The sequence below is a fragment of the Furipterus horrens genome, unplaced genomic scaffold, assembly GCF_987537825.1.
Source record: "Furipterus horrens unplaced genomic scaffold, mFurHor1.1.pri manual_scaffold_3, whole genome shotgun sequence".
Classification (NCBI taxonomy): domain Eukaryota; kingdom Metazoa; phylum Chordata; class Mammalia; order Chiroptera; family Furipteridae; genus Furipterus; species Furipterus horrens.
The window spans coordinates 202,554,752-202,577,394 of NW_028327173.1; the positions used below are offsets into that span (position 1 = coordinate 202,554,752).

Sequence of the window (22,643 nt, forward strand, 5' to 3'; positions counted from 1 at the left end):
TAAAGAGTGGTACCATCTGGCCATTTACGAAGGCGAAGAGGGATAAAAGCAAGAGTTCTGTTCTGACCAAGTTAAATGACATTCGATAGCCAAGGACGGAAATCAAGTCGGTGGATGGAGGTCTGGGTCAAATCTGGAGGAGACTGAGTGGGAAGGTCCAAGGAAGAGGAAACCAGGCCCATGTCCGTCACAGAAACTGAGAATCAAGTCTCCAGAAAAAGAAAGAGGTCAAATGGGTTACGAGCAACTGGAATATCAAGGAAGAGAAGAGAACAAACGGCCATGAGATTTGGCAACGGGGAGGCAACATCAGGGGGTGACCTCGGCATCGGGGGTCTCGGGGGTGTGCAAGGGACGCAAGCGCAGCCAGCATGGGCTGAGGGCACGGCGGTTCTTTCCAAAGGCTTTGCTGAAAAGGAGCAGAGATGGGGCGGTGACTAGACTGCAATGTGCGGGGAATGAGGTTTTAACAGGAAAGTCCAGGGCCCCTGCGTCTCCCGAAGGGAGCGGTCCCGGAAGGGGACAGACGCCGAGGTGTGACCGAGGAGAGAGAGGAGGTGGCTGCGGCAGCCGCGTCCTGAGAAGGCGAGAACAGAGGGGACTCTGAGCAAAGGCGAAGGAAGGGGCTGTCACCCTTTGAAAGGAGCTGAAACCTCCAGGCAGGGACAGGGGGAAAGCGGGTAGACACGGTGGTCAGAAATGAGCGGGTTTCCTAATTGTTTCTATTTCCTCAATAAAGAATGAGGCAAGGTCACGAACGAGGGTAAGAGGAAGCCATTGGGAGGATGTAAGAAGTCTAAGAAGAGAAAAGAATATCTGAAGCGGACATTTTGGGAAGTGGGAACAGACATACTGGCAGAGTGGCAGAGCCTTTGAGGTCATCGGTCACCAGGTGCCGGTGGCTGACAAGGCTGCTTGGCCGCACACATGGGGGCAGAGCTGGGTTTAGCGGGGGTACAGGCACTGACAAGCAACGGGATGGAAAAGAGAAGGACATGTACCTCAACTAGAAAAGAGCGATTCGTTGTCCCCATATCTGTTGTAAAATGTAAGTTGTACCATGCCACCCCTCCCCTCTCGTCGTCGTCGTCGGCAGCCGTCCGTCTCGAGAGACGATGGTGTAGCTTCTTAAGAGTCTATCTGCACCGCCGAGGATGGCTGTGCAGTCCAACTCGGGAGTGACACGGTATCTGTCTCCTCCCGTGTTGAATCGACATCTTGTGATGACGCTGGAGTGTCCTCTCCAGTGAAGCTGAAGCTACAGAGCCTGGGCAGGGTGATATGGAGGGTCTGCTGTTGCCCATGCAGCAGACCCCCCCTCTCTTCACAGCTGAAGGGTCCAAGGGAAAGACGGAGTCAATACAGCTTGGCTTCAGGTGCGCCGCAGGAATTGCCGGTGTTGACTACAACGTCAAACCGCCTTAGGGACTCCGGCTCCGGATTTTCTGTCGGGGTTTACTCCCTTAGCCTTTCCCCTCTAAACCCTCCAATAGCTCCCATCTCACTCAGAGTGAAAGCCAAAATCCTTGGAACCTACCACCCTGGCTCCCTGACCTCTGACCCCTCGCTCTCACATTCACGCTCTACCTCGATGGCTTCGCACATAGCGGGTGTTTCCGACAGATTTCCGGAATGAATCAATAGGTATGTCTCCCTTTCAAGGGCAGGGCCCAACCAAGTACCTTAGTCTTGGGAGTCTCTCCATGTCCCTGGGGTGTCTGGCGCATAGTGGGAGCTTGATTGTTGACCGAGACCCAGGCCTTGTCATGTCTACCCCAGGGCCCCCTTGTGACCCAGTTCAGAGGGCCTGGCCTGGCTATTTGGAATTCTTGACTGAAAGGCAAAGGTGGCAAAAGTCAAAGATTAAAGAGTTCAGAGCAAGTTGGCAGAAATGATATTTTGAGAAAATCTTCGTAGCTGGAGTCTAGGCTTCGTGCCAAAGCCTCCTCCCCTTGTCCACACACAATGCAGAAGCTGGAAGGTTGAGACGGGAGAGGGAAACGGGGGAACAGAGACAGTAATTCTGCTGCGCTGGCCACACATGCATACACACGCGTCCCCCAGAGACACTGAGCTTAAGGGAGAAAAAGGTAACTTGAAAGTCATTAGCTTGCAGTTGGTTTGGCCCATCCCCAGAGCTCAGAAGCACAGGAAGTGACTCTAACGGGGCAGGGGGCATGTTATCAGGCCAGCCCAGAAGGCTTGGAAGTGGCTCGTTCCGGAAGCCAGCTCCACGCAGACAGGTTAAATGTGCACCCACACCGTCAATAAGTACCTCTTGAAAATTCAAAGCCCTAGTCCAGTCCCTGCCCTGGAGAGGAAGGGTCTAAGAGGACACAGGTACCCCGAGCCTGGGCACGGTGGTGTGGGAAGACCACAAGGGATAGTCAGAAGGGTGTCGGGGTTCTGAGCTTGGCCAGAGGAACCCCTCCCAGTGTGATTCCAGGCAGAAGGGAGCCTGGACACAATCGCTGTGTGTGGCGGGGCGGGGGCAGGGGCAGAGAGAGGCTACCACTGGGCAGCTGGGGAGGGACTGGGAGAGCAGCATTCCCAGGCCTCCAGGCCCAGGACTCAGTGGACAGCTCACTCCCTCGGCCTGGTGGGTCATGGAAAGAGAAGCGGCATTAGCTGCAGGTCCCTGGACCTGGCCCCCCTGCCAGCCACCCCTCATGGGCTGGGCCCTCCTCCAAGGCTGGCGAGCTTGAGAGAAAACACTGCCTCTTGTTAGGCGTTGACTGTGCAAGGCCAGAGACAGCAGGTCCTCAAGGGAGCCAGGGCTCAGGGCAAAGGGGCCGAGCCAGCCGTGCGCAGGCCGAGAAGACAAGGAAGGGCAGTGGGGGGGCTGGAATCCTGCCCTGGGAGGGGCCCCTCAGCAAGTATCCACCCTACAGTTGCACCGGAAACAGGATGAGAAGGTCACAGGCAGTCAGAGCAAAGAGCAATCCAGCACCAGAATTCACCCAGAGCCCAAGGAGGCAGGGCCATGGGCAGGCACCCTCAGGACGACACCAGGACTCAGACGTGGGACCACGCCCTGGGTGGATGCTCCCTCCCCTGGGCCTCCGCAGCCCTGTCCCTCCGCCACTGCAGCCCTGACCATGTGTATGCCAAGGCTCTGGGCACTGGACTGGAGCACACGATGGCCTGAGTGACCACTGCCTTCCTGGCCCTCAGGATGGGGGCCGGCACACAGTAGGTGCTCAGCAGGCGTTTCATGAGTAAACGAATCCAACTCAAGTCCTCAAGGGCAGAGGCCAAGTCGTTCACTTTAACAATTACTTGAGTAGCTACTGTGTCAAACATGCTACTGGTGCCTGAGACTTAGCAGTGGATGAAAGAGGGAAAATACCCCTACCTCATGGGACTGACCACCCAGCGGGCTCCTTCGTCTGTGTCCCCATCACACACCACTGCACCCCACATCCTGTCTGTGGCTCACTGACGTGCTGAATGAAAGACACAAGAGGAGGCCTAGGGCCTCTGTCAGACCTGGCTGAGCCCCAGCTGTACACTTACTAGTCCTGTGACCCAGCTAATACCTTGTCATCAGCTTCGGGCCTCAGTCGCAGTACCGCACGACAGGTACCCCAGCCCCACTCTGCAGCCCATCTTTGCTGTCATTGTTCTATGGAGGTCCTGCCCGCTTCCTCTCTTCCTGGAAAGGGCGGAGTACCTGGACCCTCCTTCCACACACAATACTCCTGATTCGGCTGGGGTGCTTCTGATAATGCGGGTGCTGTTATCACCTTCACTCCTCAAAAGAAGCTTTGAGATAAAGGGTGAAGCTTCCAGATGATAAGCGACTTAGCCTCGGCCAGAGGAGCAGTGAGTGGCAGATGGAATCAAACCCGGTCAGACACAGCAGAGTCCACTGCCTCCTCCCGCAAACACCTCCGTCTGCCCAACGGCGACCTACCGCCCTGCTGGCCCGGACGGGGGAGGTCCCCGGGATGTGGGACTTTCAGTGTTAAAACCACGTAAGTCTCAGGTCAACTAGGATGAGTGAGCCATGCTCTGCCCACGATCTTCCCCCCGGCTCTCTGCCAGGCCTTAACCATTGCCACATAAGCCTGCCCTGCCTCAGTTCCCCCGTCACCGAGGTGCACCTTTGCAGCCTTGTAAGTGATGCCGTCATTGTTCTCCTCAGGCTGCAGGTGACACTCTGTCCCACCCCTTGGACAACCATGGCCAAAGGCTGGTCCTGGACCTCCTTGCGCCACCATCACGTGGGTGCTAGTTGACAGTCGTGCTTCCTGAACCCAAGCCCACCAGGACCTGCAGAAGCTGGGGCCCAGCCTGGGAGTCCGAGGTGCTGACCAGCCTCCCGGTGACTCAGCTGGTCAGAGGCTGAGTGACTACCCCGAGCTGTCAGCTTCCCGTGGCAGGTGACCCGCTCGCTCTGTTTCTCCTGGTGCAGGGCCCCCCTCCCAGGAGGTGCTTGTTGAGTGCTCAGGATTGAGGTTGAGGGCAGGGGCTTCCAGACCTGTCTGAGCACACAAATCACCTGAGGCTCTCAATTTAAACATGCAGATTTCCAGGCCCCGTCTGGGACCCAGGGAGTCACCACTCCAAGGAGAGGTCTGGGAATCCGTATCGCCTGGGCTCCCTATGGCCTGCACTGCTCAAAGCACAGCCACGGGCCAGCAGCGTCGGCTTCACGGCCCCAGACCCGCCGGGTCCGGCCCTGGGGCAATCTGGGTTCTAACAAGCCACCTTGCTGATTCCGGGATCCGGCAAGTTTACAAAAACATAAGGGAGGCAGAAGGAGCTGGAATCCGGCTCAATGAACATCTCCAAGCCTCAGTGTACACAAGCTCTGCATGGAAATGACGAGCCCCGACCCCACTCCTCACGCAGGTGCCGGGATGACACATGGATCCATGTGTTCATGCCCAGAACCCGGGCCACAGCAGAAGCTCAGAAATGCTTGTTCATTCTCCTTCCCTACTGCCACTCCCGTAACACCCATGAAGTGGGGTAAACTAAGGAGTCTGAGAAGCAAGCAATGCGTACAAGGGCGCTCAGAGGAGAAACGCCTGGGTCTGGCAGGCCTATGAAAGAACCAAAAAACATGTCCTGCCTAGTTCTGGCACCTCCACCATCGCTCCACTTGATGAGCAGGGACAGACAAACCCAGAGGGCGACAGGACCTGTTGCCGCACCATGAGGTTACCAGTGGCTTGTGGCTTCTCTTCATCTTTTATGTGGCATCTACCTAATCCAGCTGCCCGCACTGCTCAGCCTGGTCCTGGCGGCTGATGGGAACGGTTCTGAGAGGTCTCAGAAAAAACCTCTCCCCTTCTTCTGGCTTCTCAGATGAGAAACACTGGCTCTCACCCAAGTCAAAGGCCTGCAACCCTCCAGCACCTGCCAAGCACGAGGTCACCCAGAGGGCCTGGAATCCACCCACGTGAGGTCAGTGTGAATTGGGAGCAAAGGCCATCCCTCCTGGAGTGCCCAGTGCAAGACCGACCAGCAGCTGGGGGTGCTCCAGGTAAGTAAAGAAGTGTACCAGCCAGAAGGACTTCAGCAGCAAGTAATGGCAAAACACCCAACTCTGTGTGGCTTCAACAAGAAGGAACTTATTATCTCTCGTAACAGGAAGTCCAGGGAAGGTCAGCAATGTAACAAGGGGCCATATTCTTCTGGTCTCTGTGCCACCACCCTCCGTGGCTCAGCCTCACCCCTGGGCGGAGGGCCTGCCAATGGCTGCAGTGCCAGGCCTCAAAAACATGCACAATTCCCAGGGCAAAAAGAGAGACTATTCTCTTTCCCTCTTAAGCATATATATATCAATCTTAAGCAGCAGGAACTCTTTCCCAGGAGCCCCTCCCACAGCAAATGTCCCTGATGTCTCATTGGCTACAACTAAGCCACATACTCGTGCCTCAACCAATCACAGGCAAGGGGATGAACACACTGGAGCCAGGGTCCACCCACCACCAGTGAAGCATGTGGCACATGGCACCTGGTACATGGCAGGGCTGATCGATGAACAAACTCGGGGCTCAGGCGGGAAGGAGTTAGGTGAGTGGAGGTAGAGAAAGCTGGATTGACAACCGGGGAGCCTCTGGCTGGCCAAAGCTCACTTGATGTCAGCAGCCCCAAAGGCAACACCAGCCCCTGCAGGCCACCACATCTCACCTGTACTTTGGCCCCCTCCCCGTTTTGGAAGACCCTCCGCCTTACTTCCTTAAGGCCTGTTCCAACTGCTCAGGGACCTCTCCTCCAGAAAGTCTGTGGGCAAGTTCAACACAGCACGCCCAGAATGGGCTATGAGCCTACGGGCGTGCACGTTAGAGCAGAACTACCACGCCCTGTCCTGTAAGGCTGACCACTTGAGTGAGGACACAAAGCACACGCCCAGATAGGCGATGTGGGGGAGGGGGAAACAGCCCTGAACTGGGATTGGGAGACGACACCCAGCGCCATGAGATGCAGGAGGGCTTACTCTGCAGGCAGCACATTTTGGTGCTTTTTCGCTGTTTTGTTTCTCATTTGGTCCTTACAACCACCCTACACTATTATCACAGGTTTACAATTTTGTTATCCATAATTTTCGAATCCCAGAATTCTCTAAACACCAAAAGCTGGTTTTTGCTGCTGTTAACTTCCTGGGTGGCAAAACCTCAACTGAACAGACACGATGCTATTCACAGGCTATTTATCCCTTTTGCCATGACCGTTTGTGTGTTTCGATGCAGAAAACACACAAACGTGTTTTACATTGAAGTGCTGCCCCAACCCCACTGGGAGTGCTGCATACTGCCCACATACGTACCATATTCTGAACATTTCTGCATTTGAATCATATCTGGCCCCAAGGGTTCAGAAAAGGGATTTTGGATGCGTGTCACCATAGTACAAACGGGGCTTCTCAAGATGAAGTCACCCTCTTGGTTAGGAAACTGCAGAACCGCACTTTGAGCTTGTAAGAAACAAGGACATAGTGACTCCCAAACCAGTAGAAAATCATTAGTAACAAAGGACAAATGTAATTAGAGGGTCTTAAGGGACATCCTGAAGGGAGAAAGATAGTCATCACCAGACTAAGGGAAATTGGGAGAAGGGAGTTGACAGTAGTAGCATATTTACAAATCACAAAAGGGGCATTTAGATAATCGCGTTAGATTGTAACTCTGGAGTAACCAGTAATGGAGAAACGGGGGAGAAGGATAGGGGAGGGGGAGCTAATCACGTTAGGGAAGGGGAGCTGATCGCATTACTATAAAACCAGCCATCTCTGTCTACTTGGCGCTCACATTCTCCTGGCTGAGGGTGCGCCCAACTCTGCAGACTCGTAAATAAATGCCTCGCTTTGCTGCTCAAGTCCTGTGTCCCGGTTTTCATTGTGAGCGTTTCTCAGAAGCTGAAATAGCTGAAGGCCAGAGTCAGAGCCCTGACCGACTCTGTCTGCTTCTGCCACTCGCTTGCCCAGTGGCTTTAAGCAAGACACCTTCCCTTCTGGGTCTGTTTTCTCAGACAGAGGGGAAGTAGGACTAGACCAGTGAGTTTCAAATGTGCTTGTGAGCATATTAGCCATCCTTTCACAGGGAACTTTAAGGAAAAGTTTCACTGCGCCAGTGAGTGATGCTGGCCCACCGAGCCACCAGGGCCTAAAAGCATGTTCCCAGGGGGGTTCCCTGACAGCACAGTTTGAAAACTGCTCTACAACGTGATCTCTCAGGTCCCATCTGGCTCTAACAATGTATGGTTGTCTTCTTTGAGGCACACAACGTTTTCTGTAAAGGAAGAACAGCTGGGACGGATCTGAACCAGATCTTGACAGACAGGTAGGCTTCTGACCTGCAGAGAGGCCTCCAGAGAGGAACAGCACAAGCACAGGAGGAAAGACAACACGCAAGGTGAGGTAGAGGAGGCCCTACCAGCCAGGGTGAAGGGAGGGCATGCTGGAAAGGGTGTGCTGGAAAGGTTGGCTGGTCAAGGGACTGAATGTCAGAAATCCTCCTCTCTCCGCATTCAGAGCCTGAAATTCCTCCACCCAGGAGGCCAGGGGAAAAGTTGAGCAATCTCGGCCCAAGTTGTGCAGCCACAAGGTCACAGTCCTTCTGTCCTGACTACAGTGACCCTGAGCTCCAATGCCTAACTGAGAACCATCCATATTTTACTGTCAAAGTAGTGAATGTTTTGAATCCAAAAAGCAGGACATATGGTCGACCACAGAAGTCTGTCCTTCAGAGGACAGCAGGACGGTATTTGAAAGCAGGATGGCTGTCCTGGGAAGGTCAGGATGGAGGGTCACAGAGGTCCTGGTGTCCTTCCCTACCTTGGAGGGCGGTTTGACTCCCAGGAGACTGCGGTACTCTGGGAGTGTCCGAAGAAGTCATTCTAAACAGAAGTGCTACCTTCTCACCCCACAGGAGACACTCAATTAAACTTCAGCCTTGTTTCCAAAGGAGACCCTGGGGCTGGTCCACCAGGGAAGGCTCCAGAGGTCTGAGACTGGGAGCGGTGCAGGAGGCCAGCCTGCCTCCAGGAAGGAAGTCACGGGCTGGAGACGAAAGCACCATTCGGAATATCAGCTATTGGCAAATGCAAGAACTTCACTCCCACTCGATGGTCCAAATGCATTTGTCACCAAACTTTGCCCCAGAAATTATCTTTGTTCAGGCACCATTGCCCTACTGACCCATCACCAAGAGGTATTTAAAATGTCTCAAAAATCACACCTAATCGGAAGGGCGATGATCCCTTAAAGGAGAAACTACCTCTGGGGCCCAACTGTTCTAAGTGAGCTCAATAGCTGAGCTTGTGCCTAAGAAGATTGGCAACTGGGGAAGGGAGGAGAAGCAGACACTGCCTTTGAAAGGGAGTGGCTGTCCTTTGCGGCTGACACAGGCCTCCAAAATGCCTGTTACTGTCATTGACATGTGCAAGTCTTGTCCAGGCACAAGCTCAGCTGTGTCATTTCTAGGTCTCCTCTTTTTCCCCAACCAGGTGATACCTAGGATGCAGCTGCCTCGCTCAGAGATAATGAGCCAGCCGGAGTGAACAGCAGCATTTCACATGTAGCGAAGTTTGCCTGTGTCAACTCATGCAATCCTCACAGCCACTCTGTCTTACCAGTGAAGAAATTCAGGCTCTGAGAGGTTAGTAACTGGCCTGAGGTCACCCAGCCAGCCATAGGTAGAGACCAAATTGAGCGCCAGAGGCCAGATCACTGCACTTCCTCCTATAGCTGTGAACCTCGCTGCTGGGAGGCCGGAGGGTAACCTGGGGAGAGAGAGCAGCTGGGACTGCCCTCTCAGAGCCAGGACTTACCTGTGAGCCAGCGAGAAGCTTATGTGTGGTTCTGAGGTGTGGCTCTCCATCTTTGTCCCCGACCCCCGCAGGCTGCCACCTCAGCTCCAGGCCAGGGCACCTCGGACTGCCCCCATGCCCATGAATTCCCTGGGTACCTGGCTAAGATGCGGAGTCTGATCCAGTAGGTCTGGGGTGAGGCCTCAGAGGATGCCCACTCTGCCAACGCCCAGACCACGTCTCAGGCAGCGACAGCCTAGACTTGAGTGGCGTTTTTTCCCCCCTAACTTGTGAGATCGCTTTCTTGCTGGGACTCACCGGGCCCTGGCATATCGCTGCCACACATTTTAGTTTTTTGAGATGAAGAGATTAAAATGGTGACTATGGTGGCGTATGAGGCAGAAAACGGATATCTGGATTCTCTTTTCAGTTGGGCATTTGCCCTTTTCTTCCTTATCCACCTCTTGACTAAACTGTCTGAACTCATTTAACCTCAGGCTGGAGCAGCATGCTCTGCAAGTGCCACTAGGTCGTGCCCTTCACGGAGAGGGACCGCCATGCTCCCGTCCCATTAGAAACTGGTGCTACTGGGGGAGGGGGGCACGCTGCAAGCAGGAGCCCTGAGAACGAGGGAGTCCTCAGCTCAGAGCCCTCTGGTGGCTCCCGTCTCAGAGTGAAGCCAAAGCCTGAACCATGACCTGCGAGGCCCCATGTGATCTGGCCCTGCCACCCCTCTGCCCTTGAAGTCCCCTCCCTGGACAGGCTCCTCCCTGACCTGAGGTCTCCTCTCAGAGGTTGCCTTCCCAGCAAAGACTTCCCCAGCCACTCTCTTTCTACTAGTTGTCCCTGTGCCCCAACCTCCCCACTCCCAAAGCGCTTTCCCCTCTTCAGGCTCTGATGGCATTTCCCCCATCTGCCATCCTGGCAGTGTTAGTGACAGCATTTATTTACCTGTCTCTCTGCCCCTTCTCCACTAGAATGTGGGCTTCATAAGGGCGGGGATGTTTGTTATTTTTGTCTCTTTCGTTCATTGACATATCCCCAGTGCCTAAAACGGAGAGGAGCACATAGCAAATGCTCAGTATTTGTGCAATGAATGAATGAGTGGCCTGCCTACCACGGCGTCAGGCCCTGTGGCTAGCCCTGGGAGAAATTAGCTCCTTTGAACTTCCTGACAACCCCTTCATAGTCTTTTAATCCCCATTCTAAAATGAGGAAACTGAGGCTCAGAGTGTTAAGGGATTTGGCCAAGGTCACAGAGTAAGTGACAGTCTGGGACTCAGGCACCGGTCTGGCTGGTTTCAAAGAATGCTCTTTTCTGCCTACGGCTGCCTCCCCGGTAACTGTCTTCGTAGGATAAGCACATTAACTCACTTTTCAAATAATAAACAGCAAATGCTTCGGCTTAAGAAATTTTCCAAATCTCCCCCCGGTCAGTGTGGCTCAGTTGGATGGGTGTCATCTTGCAAAGCAAAAGGTCACCGGTTTGATCCCCCGGTCAGGGACAGGCTGGGGTTTCGGGCCTGGTCTTAGTCGGGGTATGTGCGAGAGGCAACCGATCGATGTTTCTCTCTCACATCAATGTTTCTTTCCCTCCCTTTCTCCCTCCCTTCCCCTCTCTCTAAATAAATAAATAAATAAATAAAACCTTAAAAACAATCTTTCCGAATCTGCCCAGAACTCGAGGTCTAGTGCATCCAAGAGTATCTATGGGAGCTGATGCCCCCAAAGCCATGAGGAAGTCCCACCACTGGTTGGTTCAAGGGAGCCCCTATCAGCTGCCAATCACCTCTCTGAACCCCAAAGAAGAGCCACAATAATTGCTTTTGTTTCTATTTTTTCTTTGCTATTTTTTTTTTTAAGTCTTCCTGAGCAGTGTCTTTGACCTTTTGAAGTCTAGGTAACCTTTTGTCAACAGTGGCTGCTGCTCACCATGTGGGTTCCGGGGCGGGAATCTACCGTATTTTTTACACTGTAAGACCCACCTGACTCTAAGATGCACCTAGGTTCAGAGGAGGAAAACAAGAAAAAAAAGAATTCTGAACCAAATGGTGTACTAAAATATTTAATAAACTATAACAGAATAATATTTCAACCATATAAAGTGAACAGTAGTCAACAGCAGCAATACAGTGTTCCCTCACTTATTGCGGGTATTATGCTCTAGTCCCCCCCGCGATAGGTGAAAGTCCGCGAAGTAGGAACCTTACATTTATTTTAGTATTTATATATAGTTTAAGGCTTTATAAACCCTTCTCACACACTTATAAACCGTTCCCGGTCCCTTATTAACCTTTCCCACTCCCTTATTAACCTTTTCCACACTTTTATAAGCACTACTTATGTTCTTAAACATATTCTACACTCTTAAACCTACGTAACTTTAACAACATACGCATACAGTACCGCAAAATCCCGCGATATAGTGAAAAATCTGTGATAAATAATTAAATATAATATTTTTTAAAATCCTGCGATACAGTGAGGTCGCGATAAGTGAACCGCGACATAGAGAGGGACTGCTGTATTAAGAACCATCATCACTGTCATTAACAAATGAGGAGAGACTTTAAGGTTCACTCTTCTAGTTTTCTGGGAACCCCAAGAACTCATCATCGCTAGTGTCAGAATCTATGAAGCTCAGTGGCTCACAATCACTGATATCACTTTCTTCGCCATCTTCATACTGACCAGACACCCTGAGAGTCAGCAGCAAAGTGGGACATTTAAGTGTTCCCAGGGGTTTCGCTTGGGCCCACCGCTTCCTCTTCTAACAGCTGTCACCACCACTGACAGGTCAGGTAACACACATCACGGTCTGTGATGCAATATTCGCTCCATAAGACGCACAGACAATTCCTCCCCACTTTGGGGGGAAAAAAGTGCATCTTATGGAGTGAAAAATATGGTATCTCTCATGAGTTTCCCAAAACCAGCCTTGCACACATCCATGGACCACCATTCCCACACAACTCACTACCCCCCAAGACCCATTAATGGCTATAGCTTAGGCCACAGGGACGAGACCCTCGGAAGGGAGCCGAGTCCAGGGGGCCATGAAGGTCAGCTGGGCCTGTGCCACCAAAAGCCCATTCACCCCTCATTTCACTGTGCTCTGAGCTGCCCTGCTTCCGCTACCCATCATCCTCAATTGCATTAACTCACCTGTTTTCTTTACGTCACGCACTATCTGATGCTGTCCTGTATACAGATTTTCACATTTGCTTATTGTCTGCCCTCTCAGAGGAGGGTAAGCACATTAGAGTGGGAGCTTGGTCAGCGCCGCTCACCATGGCCTGTGCCCGGCACAGGTGGGCATGTGAACACTAGTTGAATGAATGAGGAACTAAAACAGTAAATAAGTGGCTCCGAAGGAAAAAACCAGGGGCTCACAAAGGAACCCATTTCATCCTAACTTCAGCTGCCCTGAAGGTATTACATACCCACAAGGCTGGGAAGCGACCACGTAAACCCAACTCCAGGAAGGACTGTCCAAACTCAAGAAGAAACGAGAAAATGATGTAGGTGAGGAGAGAAGCAGGAGGACAAGCTAGTGAGCCTCCCAGGGAGGGTAAGGTCATGCCGCCATGGGCCCAAACGCCTTTTCCTAAGTTAGCGTTTCTACCACGCTGAGCCCAGGCAGGTCTGTGTTTCCTCCATGGCCCTGGCAGGACCGTGGCATCTGCATTCGCCCAGGACAAACCTGCCCCAGGTGCCCTAAGTAGCAAGTTGAGAGTACACAAAACCAAGTCCTTATTTCAAGGCATGATTGATATAAAAGGCCCAAATATAAAGCAGTCTTGAAGGGGACATGTGACATCTCTCTCTATTTCTGGGTAGTTTGAGGTGAGAAGATTGAAAATAGCATGCAGATGTCCTTCCTTAGATCAGGGTCATCCATTCATTCATTCATTCATTTGCTCAGTTGCGTGTGCCCACCCAGCCTCAGGAAGCCGGAGATGAACTGAGACAAAACCTCTGCCCTCTCTCCAGCCCATTGGTGCCCGTGGTTTTGGCTGGCACTAAAAGACAAGCAAATATCAACAAGACTTGCTTCCAAAACAAATAAGGCCACGTGGAGCTGAGCTCTGAAATGGGGTTTTTGGATGCAATTGAGATTTGAGTGGGTACAAGAACCAATTGGGTCAATGGGGTCATGGACTAACTCTGGGCACCAGGTTGCTACTCAGTGCCTCCCTGAGACCCCTCCCCTCCCTGGCACCAAGCGCCTCACCCACCCAACCCTATTTCCTGACATTCTTCAACCACATCCCCACCTTTCTCTACAATATTCTCCTACTGGACTCCCCTGACTCTATTTCCCCTATATTCCTAAACCTGTTTCCAGGTCCACAGCTTTGACATCCTACTCTCTGAACCCCAGGACACATCTCAACGTGCCTTCCACCACCGCCCCATACACACCCCAAGCCGGAGCGTCCCTCTGGGCCCCCTTGAACGCCATATGTTTACAACCCTATTTCCCTGGGGGTCTCTGTTCAACACTCGTAGAGATACATCCTGACTCCTGGAGTACACCATCCACACACCCTGGAAACTCCCCCGGCCCCCACATTCACTCCCATGTCTTCAGGGGGCAGCCTTCCCCAACATCTCCAACTTCTTAGAACCCCAAGGCCGGCCCCTGACCCCCTGGGACCCAGGTACAGCCGGCGACTCCTCCAGACTCCCTGCACCAGACTCCACTGGAGCCGACTCCAGGGCGCCAGGCACAAGCCCCAGCCCGCCGGACGCGCCGCCGCGTGACTCCCAGGGACCCCGGGCTCCCCAGGCCCTGGCCCCGCGCCCTCGCCGCCCATCTGCACCCCTGCCTGCGCCCCGCGCCGCGCATCGGGGTCCCGGCCCACCCCGCGGAGGCCGCGGCGCCCCGCGCGTAGTACCGTTGGCGATGAGCTTGGCGGACAGCTGCTTGACGAGCTCGGGGATCCGCTCCCACTGGCACTCGGAGCGGCAGCGCTCGATCTCCGTCTCCAGCCGCGAGCCCGCCTTCCTGGTCGCCATCGCGGCCTGGCCCGGCCCGGCCCGCCCGCCCGCAGGCCCCGCAGCCTCGCCGCCGTCGCCCGGGCGCCCCCTCGCCGCCGCCCGCCGCCGCCGCCGCCGCCGCGGGCTCGGGCTCCGGCTCCCGGCTCCACGGCGTAACGGGAGCGCCGGCTGGGAAGGGGCGGGGAGGCGGGCGGCGGCCCGCGGCGGCGGGGTCCCGGGCGGCGCTAGGAGCGGCCCCTGCTGGCCAGGGCTGGAGCCGCAGCGCGGGCGGGGGTCGGGGCTGGGGAGGCGGGGCCGGAGCCGGGGGCTTGCAGAGGGGCGAGTAGCGAGGGAGATCGGGGAGGGAGGACTGTTAGCGGGGCCTGGAGGGGCTGGGGTCGACCCCCGAGGTGGAATGGGTGGGGGGCCCGGGGGTGGTGGAGGGAGGTAGGAAAAGTCGGGGGTCATGGGCTAGGGCGTCAGGGCAAGATGGGGGCCAGGAGAGAGAGAGAGGGAGAACTGGGACGGAGGGAGAGGCTGGGCGTGGCAATGGGGCGGGCCGTGAGGGTCTGGAAAGGGCAGCGACCCGGGGGAAGGTCACCGCACTAGCCGGGCTGGTGGCCAGGGGCCTGGGATGAGGCGGGGGTGGGGGGGCAGGCCTGCCTGAGCGTGCCCTGCCATCTCAGGTTTCCAGTAGCTCCCTGTGGGCCTGGGTTGGCATGTGCCCCTCAGCAGGCCGCCCTCTGCCCTTGGCAGCGCCGCCCGCCGCCCAGCTCCAGGTGTGCTGAGAGTCATCCATCTCGGGCAGACACAGCACCTGCCCAGGGAGGAGGGGCTCCATACATGTCTGCGGAGTTGAACTGAGCCAAGCAAAGACCGCTCTGGCTCCGATGCCAGCTTCCTTGCCCTCTGAGCAGAATGCAAAGTCACCAGTGGGGTTTCCTTGTCTTGGCCCTGCAGGCTGAGAGCTGGGGGCAGGTGTCCCAGCTGTGCATTCTCTCGGCTATTCAGTAGCGTTGTGATCACCTACCACATGCTAGGACTGTTTTAGGTGCCAGGGATCTAAACAGACCAAATCCCTGCCTTGGTGGAGCTTAGCTCCGTTGGCGGATGGAGCTGACAGTCTGCAACACCAGGTGTGAGGAAGCACCAAGTCCTCATCAGCATCATCCCTTCTAGGGACCTTCTTCCTGCCTTCCAGTGGCCCTGGGGCTGTTCTTGGAAGGAACAGATATTGAGGACCCAGGCTTCCCAGTAAGGAAGCTGACATTCAGACGTTGGGAGATGTGAAGAGGGAAGACCAGGAGATGCCTTCTGATGTGACCAGCATAACCTTCAGGCACCTTGCAAGACCAACGGGGTGACAAAGGGTGAGCTGATGGACCTCAGATGCCACGCGCAGCCCAAGGAAAGGGGAGATAGGATGGTAAAGTTTCAACAGGGGACCCCTTGGTTCCACCAAAAAGGAATAGGGAGGTGAGGAGAAGGAATCTCCACTGGAGAAATTTTGCAGGCCCCACTATCGTCCTCTTAATTCTAGCACAGAGGTCAGTCTCTCCAGACGTTTGCCTGGAATGTTCTCTCCCCTCTGGTCCACGAGCAAAATGCCATTCATTCTTTGAGACTCAGCCCAAAGGTCACCAAGACAGACCCTGTGCCATCCCACAGCAGCGGCAGTCCCTCCATGAGAGAACTTCTCACCACGAACCTGCCACAAAAAGGGCTCGTGTTCATGCTACCTCCGTGGCCACACTGTGGTGTAAGTTATTGGTGTCCTTCTCCCTGCCCAGATGGCTGATGAGTTCTAGAACAAGGCCTGTGCTTTCAGGAGGGCACAGTGGAGCCTGGACCCCGACTCAGCTTGTGCCGCCTGGGCAGTGACATTTAACCTCCGCCTGCCTTCCACGCCTACAGCTCCTCAGCCGCAATGCCTACCCCAGAGAGCTGGTTAAGAATTAAGTGAGGAAACACAGGTAAAGCGCTGACATGGTGTTGGTATATGTTAAGAGTGCAAGAAATGTGAGCTGTCATTCTGTGTTTCTGTACCCCTTCCACCCAGTGGAGGGCCTGGCACAGTGTAGGAGCCTGAATGAGAAAATGAATGAAGGAAGGAAGAAAGGAAGCTGGAGACCTCTAAGACCTAGAATCAGCCTTCAAATGTTTTCCTTTAGGGTTTAACCCAATAAGAAATATACAAATGTGACTACGTCTGAGGCTTCCACCTTCAGTGCAGGCCACCGTGGAAGTGACTGACACCCATCAGAGTTCTTTCAGACCATATGCTTGAGCGCCGAGGTCACTGGGGTCTAGGGGCTGGGAGCGAAGGCAGGCAGACGTTGTCAGCCGGACCCAGCAGAGGGAAAGAACTTTCTGAGTCCTCCCTGTGTAGAGCCAGAGAGCACGGCCTCTCAGTCTCTGGGTCCCTTCCCACGACTGCAAGGTTTTCATCCTCACCCATTGCCCAGGCGGCTCTGGCAGCTACCATGACAACCAGGGAGACAAGTGATTGCATGAGGAGAAGGTCCCCAAATTGCTTTCCAGGTGAGCTTACCTGCAGGTGGCACTGCAGGTGGTACTCAGGGAATAGGAAGTCATTTGTGCTAATAATAATAATTAAGCCAACATCTTTTTTCCAGGCATTGGTGTTACAGGTGTGACAAGGGTGTGAAAAGTCACAGCCAATAGCTGAATCCAGCCTTGAGGCCTAGCAATGGCTGGCAGGAAAGAAGCTAAGTGAAAGATGGTTCCAGGCTAATTCCTTGAGAAAAACCGGCTTGCTGGGGACATGGAACCAGACTTCAGCCTCAGAGCCAAGGACAGTGCAAACGGGGGCGCCTCTGTGGCCTGGACGCCTGCTGTTTCTCTCCCCCCGAAAGCCTGGGTTCCCTGTACGACCAGACTCGCAGAAGAGGTGAGCAGACAGGGAGAGGGCTTGAGGGAGAGTGCTGGCGGGGGGCAGGGCTCAGGAAGCAGACGCAGTGAGAGGAAGGGCCGGGGCCTTTGCCCCTGTGTCTCCCCTCCACCTGGAAGGCTCTTCCCCGATAGCTGCTAGATCCTCCCCACTCCCAGTAGGTCTCTGCCCCAAGGTCACCCCCGCCCCCAGGAAGGTCTTCCCTCACCAGCTATGCAAACCTTGCACTCCCAAACCTCTTACTCTGCTGTGGTTTCCTTCTTGTTACCGCCTGACTTATATTTATTACTTTAGCATTTCTTTTCTGTCTCTCCTCACTAGAATGGATGCTCCATGTGGGCAGGGATTTTTGTGTGGCTTTGTTCACTGCTGCATCCCAGCACTGAGAACGGTACGTGGCACATAGTAGGTGCTCAGTGAATATTTGTTGAGTGGGTGAATAAGCAGAGAGGTGGGGCTGGGTGGGCCAGGTGGACTCCAGGCGTCCCAGCAGAGAGGCCCACAGGGAAGTGGGGATCAGCTTGCTGGAGCAGATGGGTCAGGTGTGAGGGGCAGGCAGAATTCCCGAAGCAGGAAAAGACAGGTCCTCTGTGGACTAATAGAACAGTCACTTCTAACGCTTGACCTCCCCATGCCAAGCAGCAGCCCTGTCATCTGGCTGCCTGAGCCACGGGGCCCAGCACGCGTGAGCCGTGAGCTGTGAGCAGCAGGCCCTGTGGGCAGGTGCTGCAGCAATGCTGCGGTTGGGGTGGGGGGGACCTGGAGACCACGCCACAGCTCACAGGCCTGGGGCTGCAGTAATGGTAGCTCCAGTGCCTTTGGATGGTTTTTAATTTTGAAATCTTTGCTACCTACCAAAACATGTATAATCAAGAGGTGCCCATGTAATGAAATAATAAAATGAACACCAGGGAACTGACTATCCCGGAGTGAATCACTAGCTTGACTTTTTGTGTTTCTTATACCCTTGCCTTTTTAAAAAAGTAGTTTTATCACCCACAAAACTCACCTCCTGCCACCCCTTGTCGTCGTCGTCGGCGGCGGCGGCAGCCGTCCGTCTCGAGAGACGATGGTGTAGCTTCTTAAGAGTCTATCTGCACCGCCGAGAATGGCTGTGCAGTCCGACTCGGGAGTGACACGGTATCTGTCTCCTCCCGTGTTGAATCGACATCTTGCGATGACGCTGGAGTGTCCTCTCCAGTGTAATATGAGTGTAATACATACCCTTACACATGATATTATTTTGTTTCACGCTTTCTAAAGATGGCACCACGTTCTTTTACTTACTCTTTTGCTCATTATGTTCCTGGATTTGTTTTGGTTGCATGTAGCTGCGGTTCCCTCCTTTTCTCTGATGTGTAATACTCCCTGCGGGACTCTACCACACTTGAATTATCCATCCTCCGGGTTTATATCTTCAGCACCCAGGTTTGCCTTTACAAATAAGGCTGCTGTCCATAAAAGCTGCGTCAGTGCCGTTGTTTTGAGCAGGGTTCCGGAGGGTAGCTTAAGATGGTTCTGTGCCCCTCCCCCTTGAAGATCTCCTGACTTTCTTTCCAAGGGTCACCTGCTGCTGCCTGGAGCCATGGTTCTCATTGTAGGGACAAACCAGTGGGAACGTTGTTGAGCTACTTCAGTGAAGGCACTGAGCTGGTGTTTCTAATTTACCATCTGTTGCCATTTGAGAGGGACAGCCAGGTGTAGGAGGCTGGCCCGCCACTCAAGGAGAGTCTGTTCCTAGGGTAGCCTCCAGCTTTGTGAATCCAGAAACACGTGGGTGCTGCAGGATGCTCCACCTTCTCCCACTAATGAAGCTCATCAGAGACCATTGTTTACACTCATGCCAACTTCCATGTATGATGGAAGCCATTCCCCAGGATCCCACACCCGGAGATCCCGATCCTAGTGTCAGGACGCGTACAAAGCTGAAATGATTGTTAGGAGGCTGTTTGGTGAACACAGACTTGGAACAAGAGAAGGGAAAGTCTCAAGGTCATCAACTGGAAAAGCTCTGTGGGCTGTCTTGGTCCCATTCCTGAGACCACCTCTCAGGGCTGAGAATACCCACAGGTCCTAAATCTGTGTCCCTTGCCCAGGATGAGGCTGGACCATCTCTGTGAATTTTCACTTCTCATCTCCACGCTTGCCTGCCTCTCAAAGCCTTTGGTCTCCATAACAACAATCAGGTTGGTTTTTGGTTTACGCCTGTGTGATAGGAATCCCTTGTCTTCATGAGTGGCTTATGATAAAATATCCACTTATGCATTTAAATAATAGCAAAGCAAAGATCACCTGACTGGCTAGCCAGCCACAAAAGCTCGCAAACACTTCCATTGTGTTCTTATTCTCAAATCAGGTGCTTGCAGTACGATTACCTGGGGACTCGTGGGCATTCTGTTCCTTCCGCACCTGGAGGTCCTCACTGAATGAGAAGAGCAGGAGGCCTGGGGCAGGTCCTGCCTCTACCCATCATTACTTGGCTTAGGACCAGACACCCTGCGATTTTCTCATGCGTGAAATGAGATCACTGCTCTAGGAGGCTGCCGGACTCCCACCCACGATTCCATCCTATCAAAGCAAGACTTAGGCAGCTGGTGGAATGTGAGGAAAGCCCGGTTTACCACTTATTGGTATGTGGATTCTCCCCCAAGCCAAGGTTCCTGGACCGCAGCCTCCTTCTTCGCTCTCAGGCAGCTGATCGGGGTGCAGGGAGGCATGCGACACTGAAGCTGGAGTTAGGAGGCTGGATCTGATTTTCATCTCTGTAGCTAACCTGCTGCGTGACCTTGTGAAAGTCATATCCCCTGTCCGGGCGTCAGTTAATGCCCATGTTAATTCATGGCGGGGGCCACGATTTCTAGCATTTCCCAGTACGGTCAGGCTTGAGAGATTTATCCACTGAGAAGCAAGACAAAAGTCATTTAAATACATGGTTAGAATACGTGGGACATAAGTAGGATCTGTCAGGTACTTGGGAAGGCACGGGAAAGATAAAGGCACCAGCGATCTCGGGCAGCGCATCAGTTCGGGTCAGCGCAGCAAACCGGTACTGTACTTCGGTTGATTGAAAGGAACCGCTCCAGGCTTTGTCAGCGGAATTTCCTTCTGAGAAACGGCGGGCAAGGCTAGCAGACCCGGTGAGGAGCTCCCTCTCCTGCAGCCCAGGGGATGGGGCCCCCGCAGCTTTCCCGAGCTCTGATGAAAGGGGTCGGCTAGGCGCGGCAGCGGCAGCAGCCAATGAGAGAGCGGACCGATGAGGTCATGGAGTTCCTCGGCGTTTCATTGGTGGATTCGCAAGGCTTGGGCCGGCCGCGGGGCGGGGTGCTGGGCAGCCTTCGGGGACCCGGAGTCAGAGCTGGGAAGGCGAGTCCCCAAACTTTGTCCCGGCATTTACCCTGAGCAGCGAGTCCCGCAGTGAGTTGGGCCCGGTCTCCGCCTGCAGGAAGAAACGCAAATGCCCAGAAGAAAGACCTCTTACCCACCCCAGAGGCCGGATTTACTTATTCTGGGGAAACCCTCATTTTCTTTGGTGAAAGCGGAGGGTTGGTTTGTTTAGTCCAGTAAAACACACTGATTAACCGCTAACCAACCGTCTAGGACGCTGAGCAAAGTCTGTTGGCTGATCATCTTTTATTTCCCCCACTCAGGCTGGGAACAAAGACATTTCTCTGCAACATTTTAAAACGGTGATTATCGCACCCTGAAGGTGCAGTGGGGTCCGGAAGGCTAATTTTACGAAGCAGGCAGGCTTCAGGGCCCGCTCTCCAGGCCTGACTCTGGAATCTAGGCCTGGTACCTACAGGTGGAAGAAACTGGGACCCCACTAAGGGAAACAAGGCATTTAAAGCATTATCCGAATTTGTTAGAAATGCGAATTTAGAGGCTGCGCCAGCCCAGGCCTCCTGAACCATAAGCACTGAGCAGGAGTCCAGCCATGTGTGTTTTAACAAGCCCTCCGGGTGATTCTGATACACAAGTTTGAGGACTGCTTTAAATCCACTTACAACCTTTGGGACTGCTTCTGGGGTAGATAATTTAGGGGCGTCTGCCCTGTTCTTGCCATGGAACTCCTGAGAATCACTGGAGCTCCCAGTTGCTACCATGGGTTTAGCTACAGGTAACTGGACCAGAGATGTGCTTGTGACCAGCCTTTTCCCAGAAATTGATTGAGGTGGTCCCATTGAGCAAAGAGACCCTAGGGGTGAACTTGGTACTCCGGGGAAGCCCTGTTCTGCCACGTGGCCTGTGGAGCAGAGGAAGCCAGTCTGCAGAAGGAAGCGGAGTGAAGCAGACCCTTAGGCCCAAAGACGGGAGTCAGGGAGAGAATCCATCCAGGGATGCCCTCCAGGCCCCAGCCCCCTTCTCAGACCTAACTCGGGCCCAGGCACACAGGTCTTCCAGCAAGCACACTTGGTCCCACCTGAGGCTTTTCCATGCTCTTCTCCCTGCCTGGAACTCTTGCCCCTGGCCATTCCCACGCTGCTTCATTCCCTATGCCTAGGAATGTTCTTAAATGTCATTTCCTCTGAGTGACGCTCTAAAGCAGACTATCCTCCAGACACTCTAGCACAGGAGCCTGCCTCAGTGTCATCATTGCCTGTGTCATCTTCAAGGCTGTCACACATATTTGCTTACTGGTTCACCATAAACTCCTCGAAAGCAGAGAACCCATGGGTTTGTTCATTACTGGATCTCCAGGGCCTTGAACACAGCCTGACGCATATAGCGATAAATCAATAAACATCTGTTGAAGAAAACATCACTTTCCGTACCTTCCTGAGGCCCTGCTGCCCTCCATCCTCAGGTTGCAGGAGACTCCCTGGCCCTGTTCTCTGAAAATGAACATGCCTACTAGCGGACCCACGTGGATTCCTGTTCTTTACCAATGTTAACCTAAAAACAAAAGGCCAAAGTGAGAGGCAACAAGCGTTTGTTTGAGGTCCAAATGAATTGCTATTTAGGAAGCAGTGATTCGGGCAGAACTCCAAATAGTGTTCCGATTAGAGGGCATTTTTATGAGAAAGGAAAAGGGAATCGTTACATGAATAGAAGAAAGGAATTTCTATTGGTATCAATAAGTCAAGGAAAGCATTTCTATAGGTACTGGTAAGTGAAGTTATTCTGGAGCTGTACATGGTGGTGCTAATTCTAGAGTGTCTGTAATTTTCAGTCTGGAAGTCAGTGTCTGCTTTCCTGTGAGCTTGGCACAATCGTTGGGAGTTCGGTGTTGCTTTCGGCCAGTCCAAAGTTGATTTTGCCCGGGTCTAACATTCCAAAGGCTCGAGGTGTACGATGTGCGAGGCCGCTCCTCCAATGGCAGCTCCAGCTCCATTTTGAAGTGGCTGCAGTTTGTATTTGTATCTTCCACCTGTCCAAGGATTCCTGAGGGGTTCAGCTTTGTTTTACAAACAAGAAAACTGAGACCAAGTGACTTGCCCAGGGTCATGTGGCAACCAGGGACATGGCGGGACAGTGGGGACAAGAAAAC

General features: G+C 53.7%; 1 protein-coding gene across 7 annotated transcripts in view; it reads right to left on the bottom strand.

The window, feature by feature from the left end:
• TTC7B (tetratricopeptide repeat domain 7B) overlaps positions 1-14,312 on the bottom strand; it is a 215,858-nt gene extending 201,546 nt beyond the window's left edge. For all 7 annotated transcript variants that reach the window (XM_090271296.1, XM_090271294.1, XM_090271292.1 and 4 more), the window contains exon 1: positions 14,163-14,312. In XM_090271296.1, coding sequence (XP_090127422.1) covers positions 14,163-14,283 — 121 coding nt within the window. In that variant the 5' untranslated portion in view covers positions 14,284-14,312. The remainder of the gene's footprint in view (positions 1-14,162) is intronic.
• Between the last annotated feature and the right edge of the window lie 8,331 nt (positions 14,313-22,643).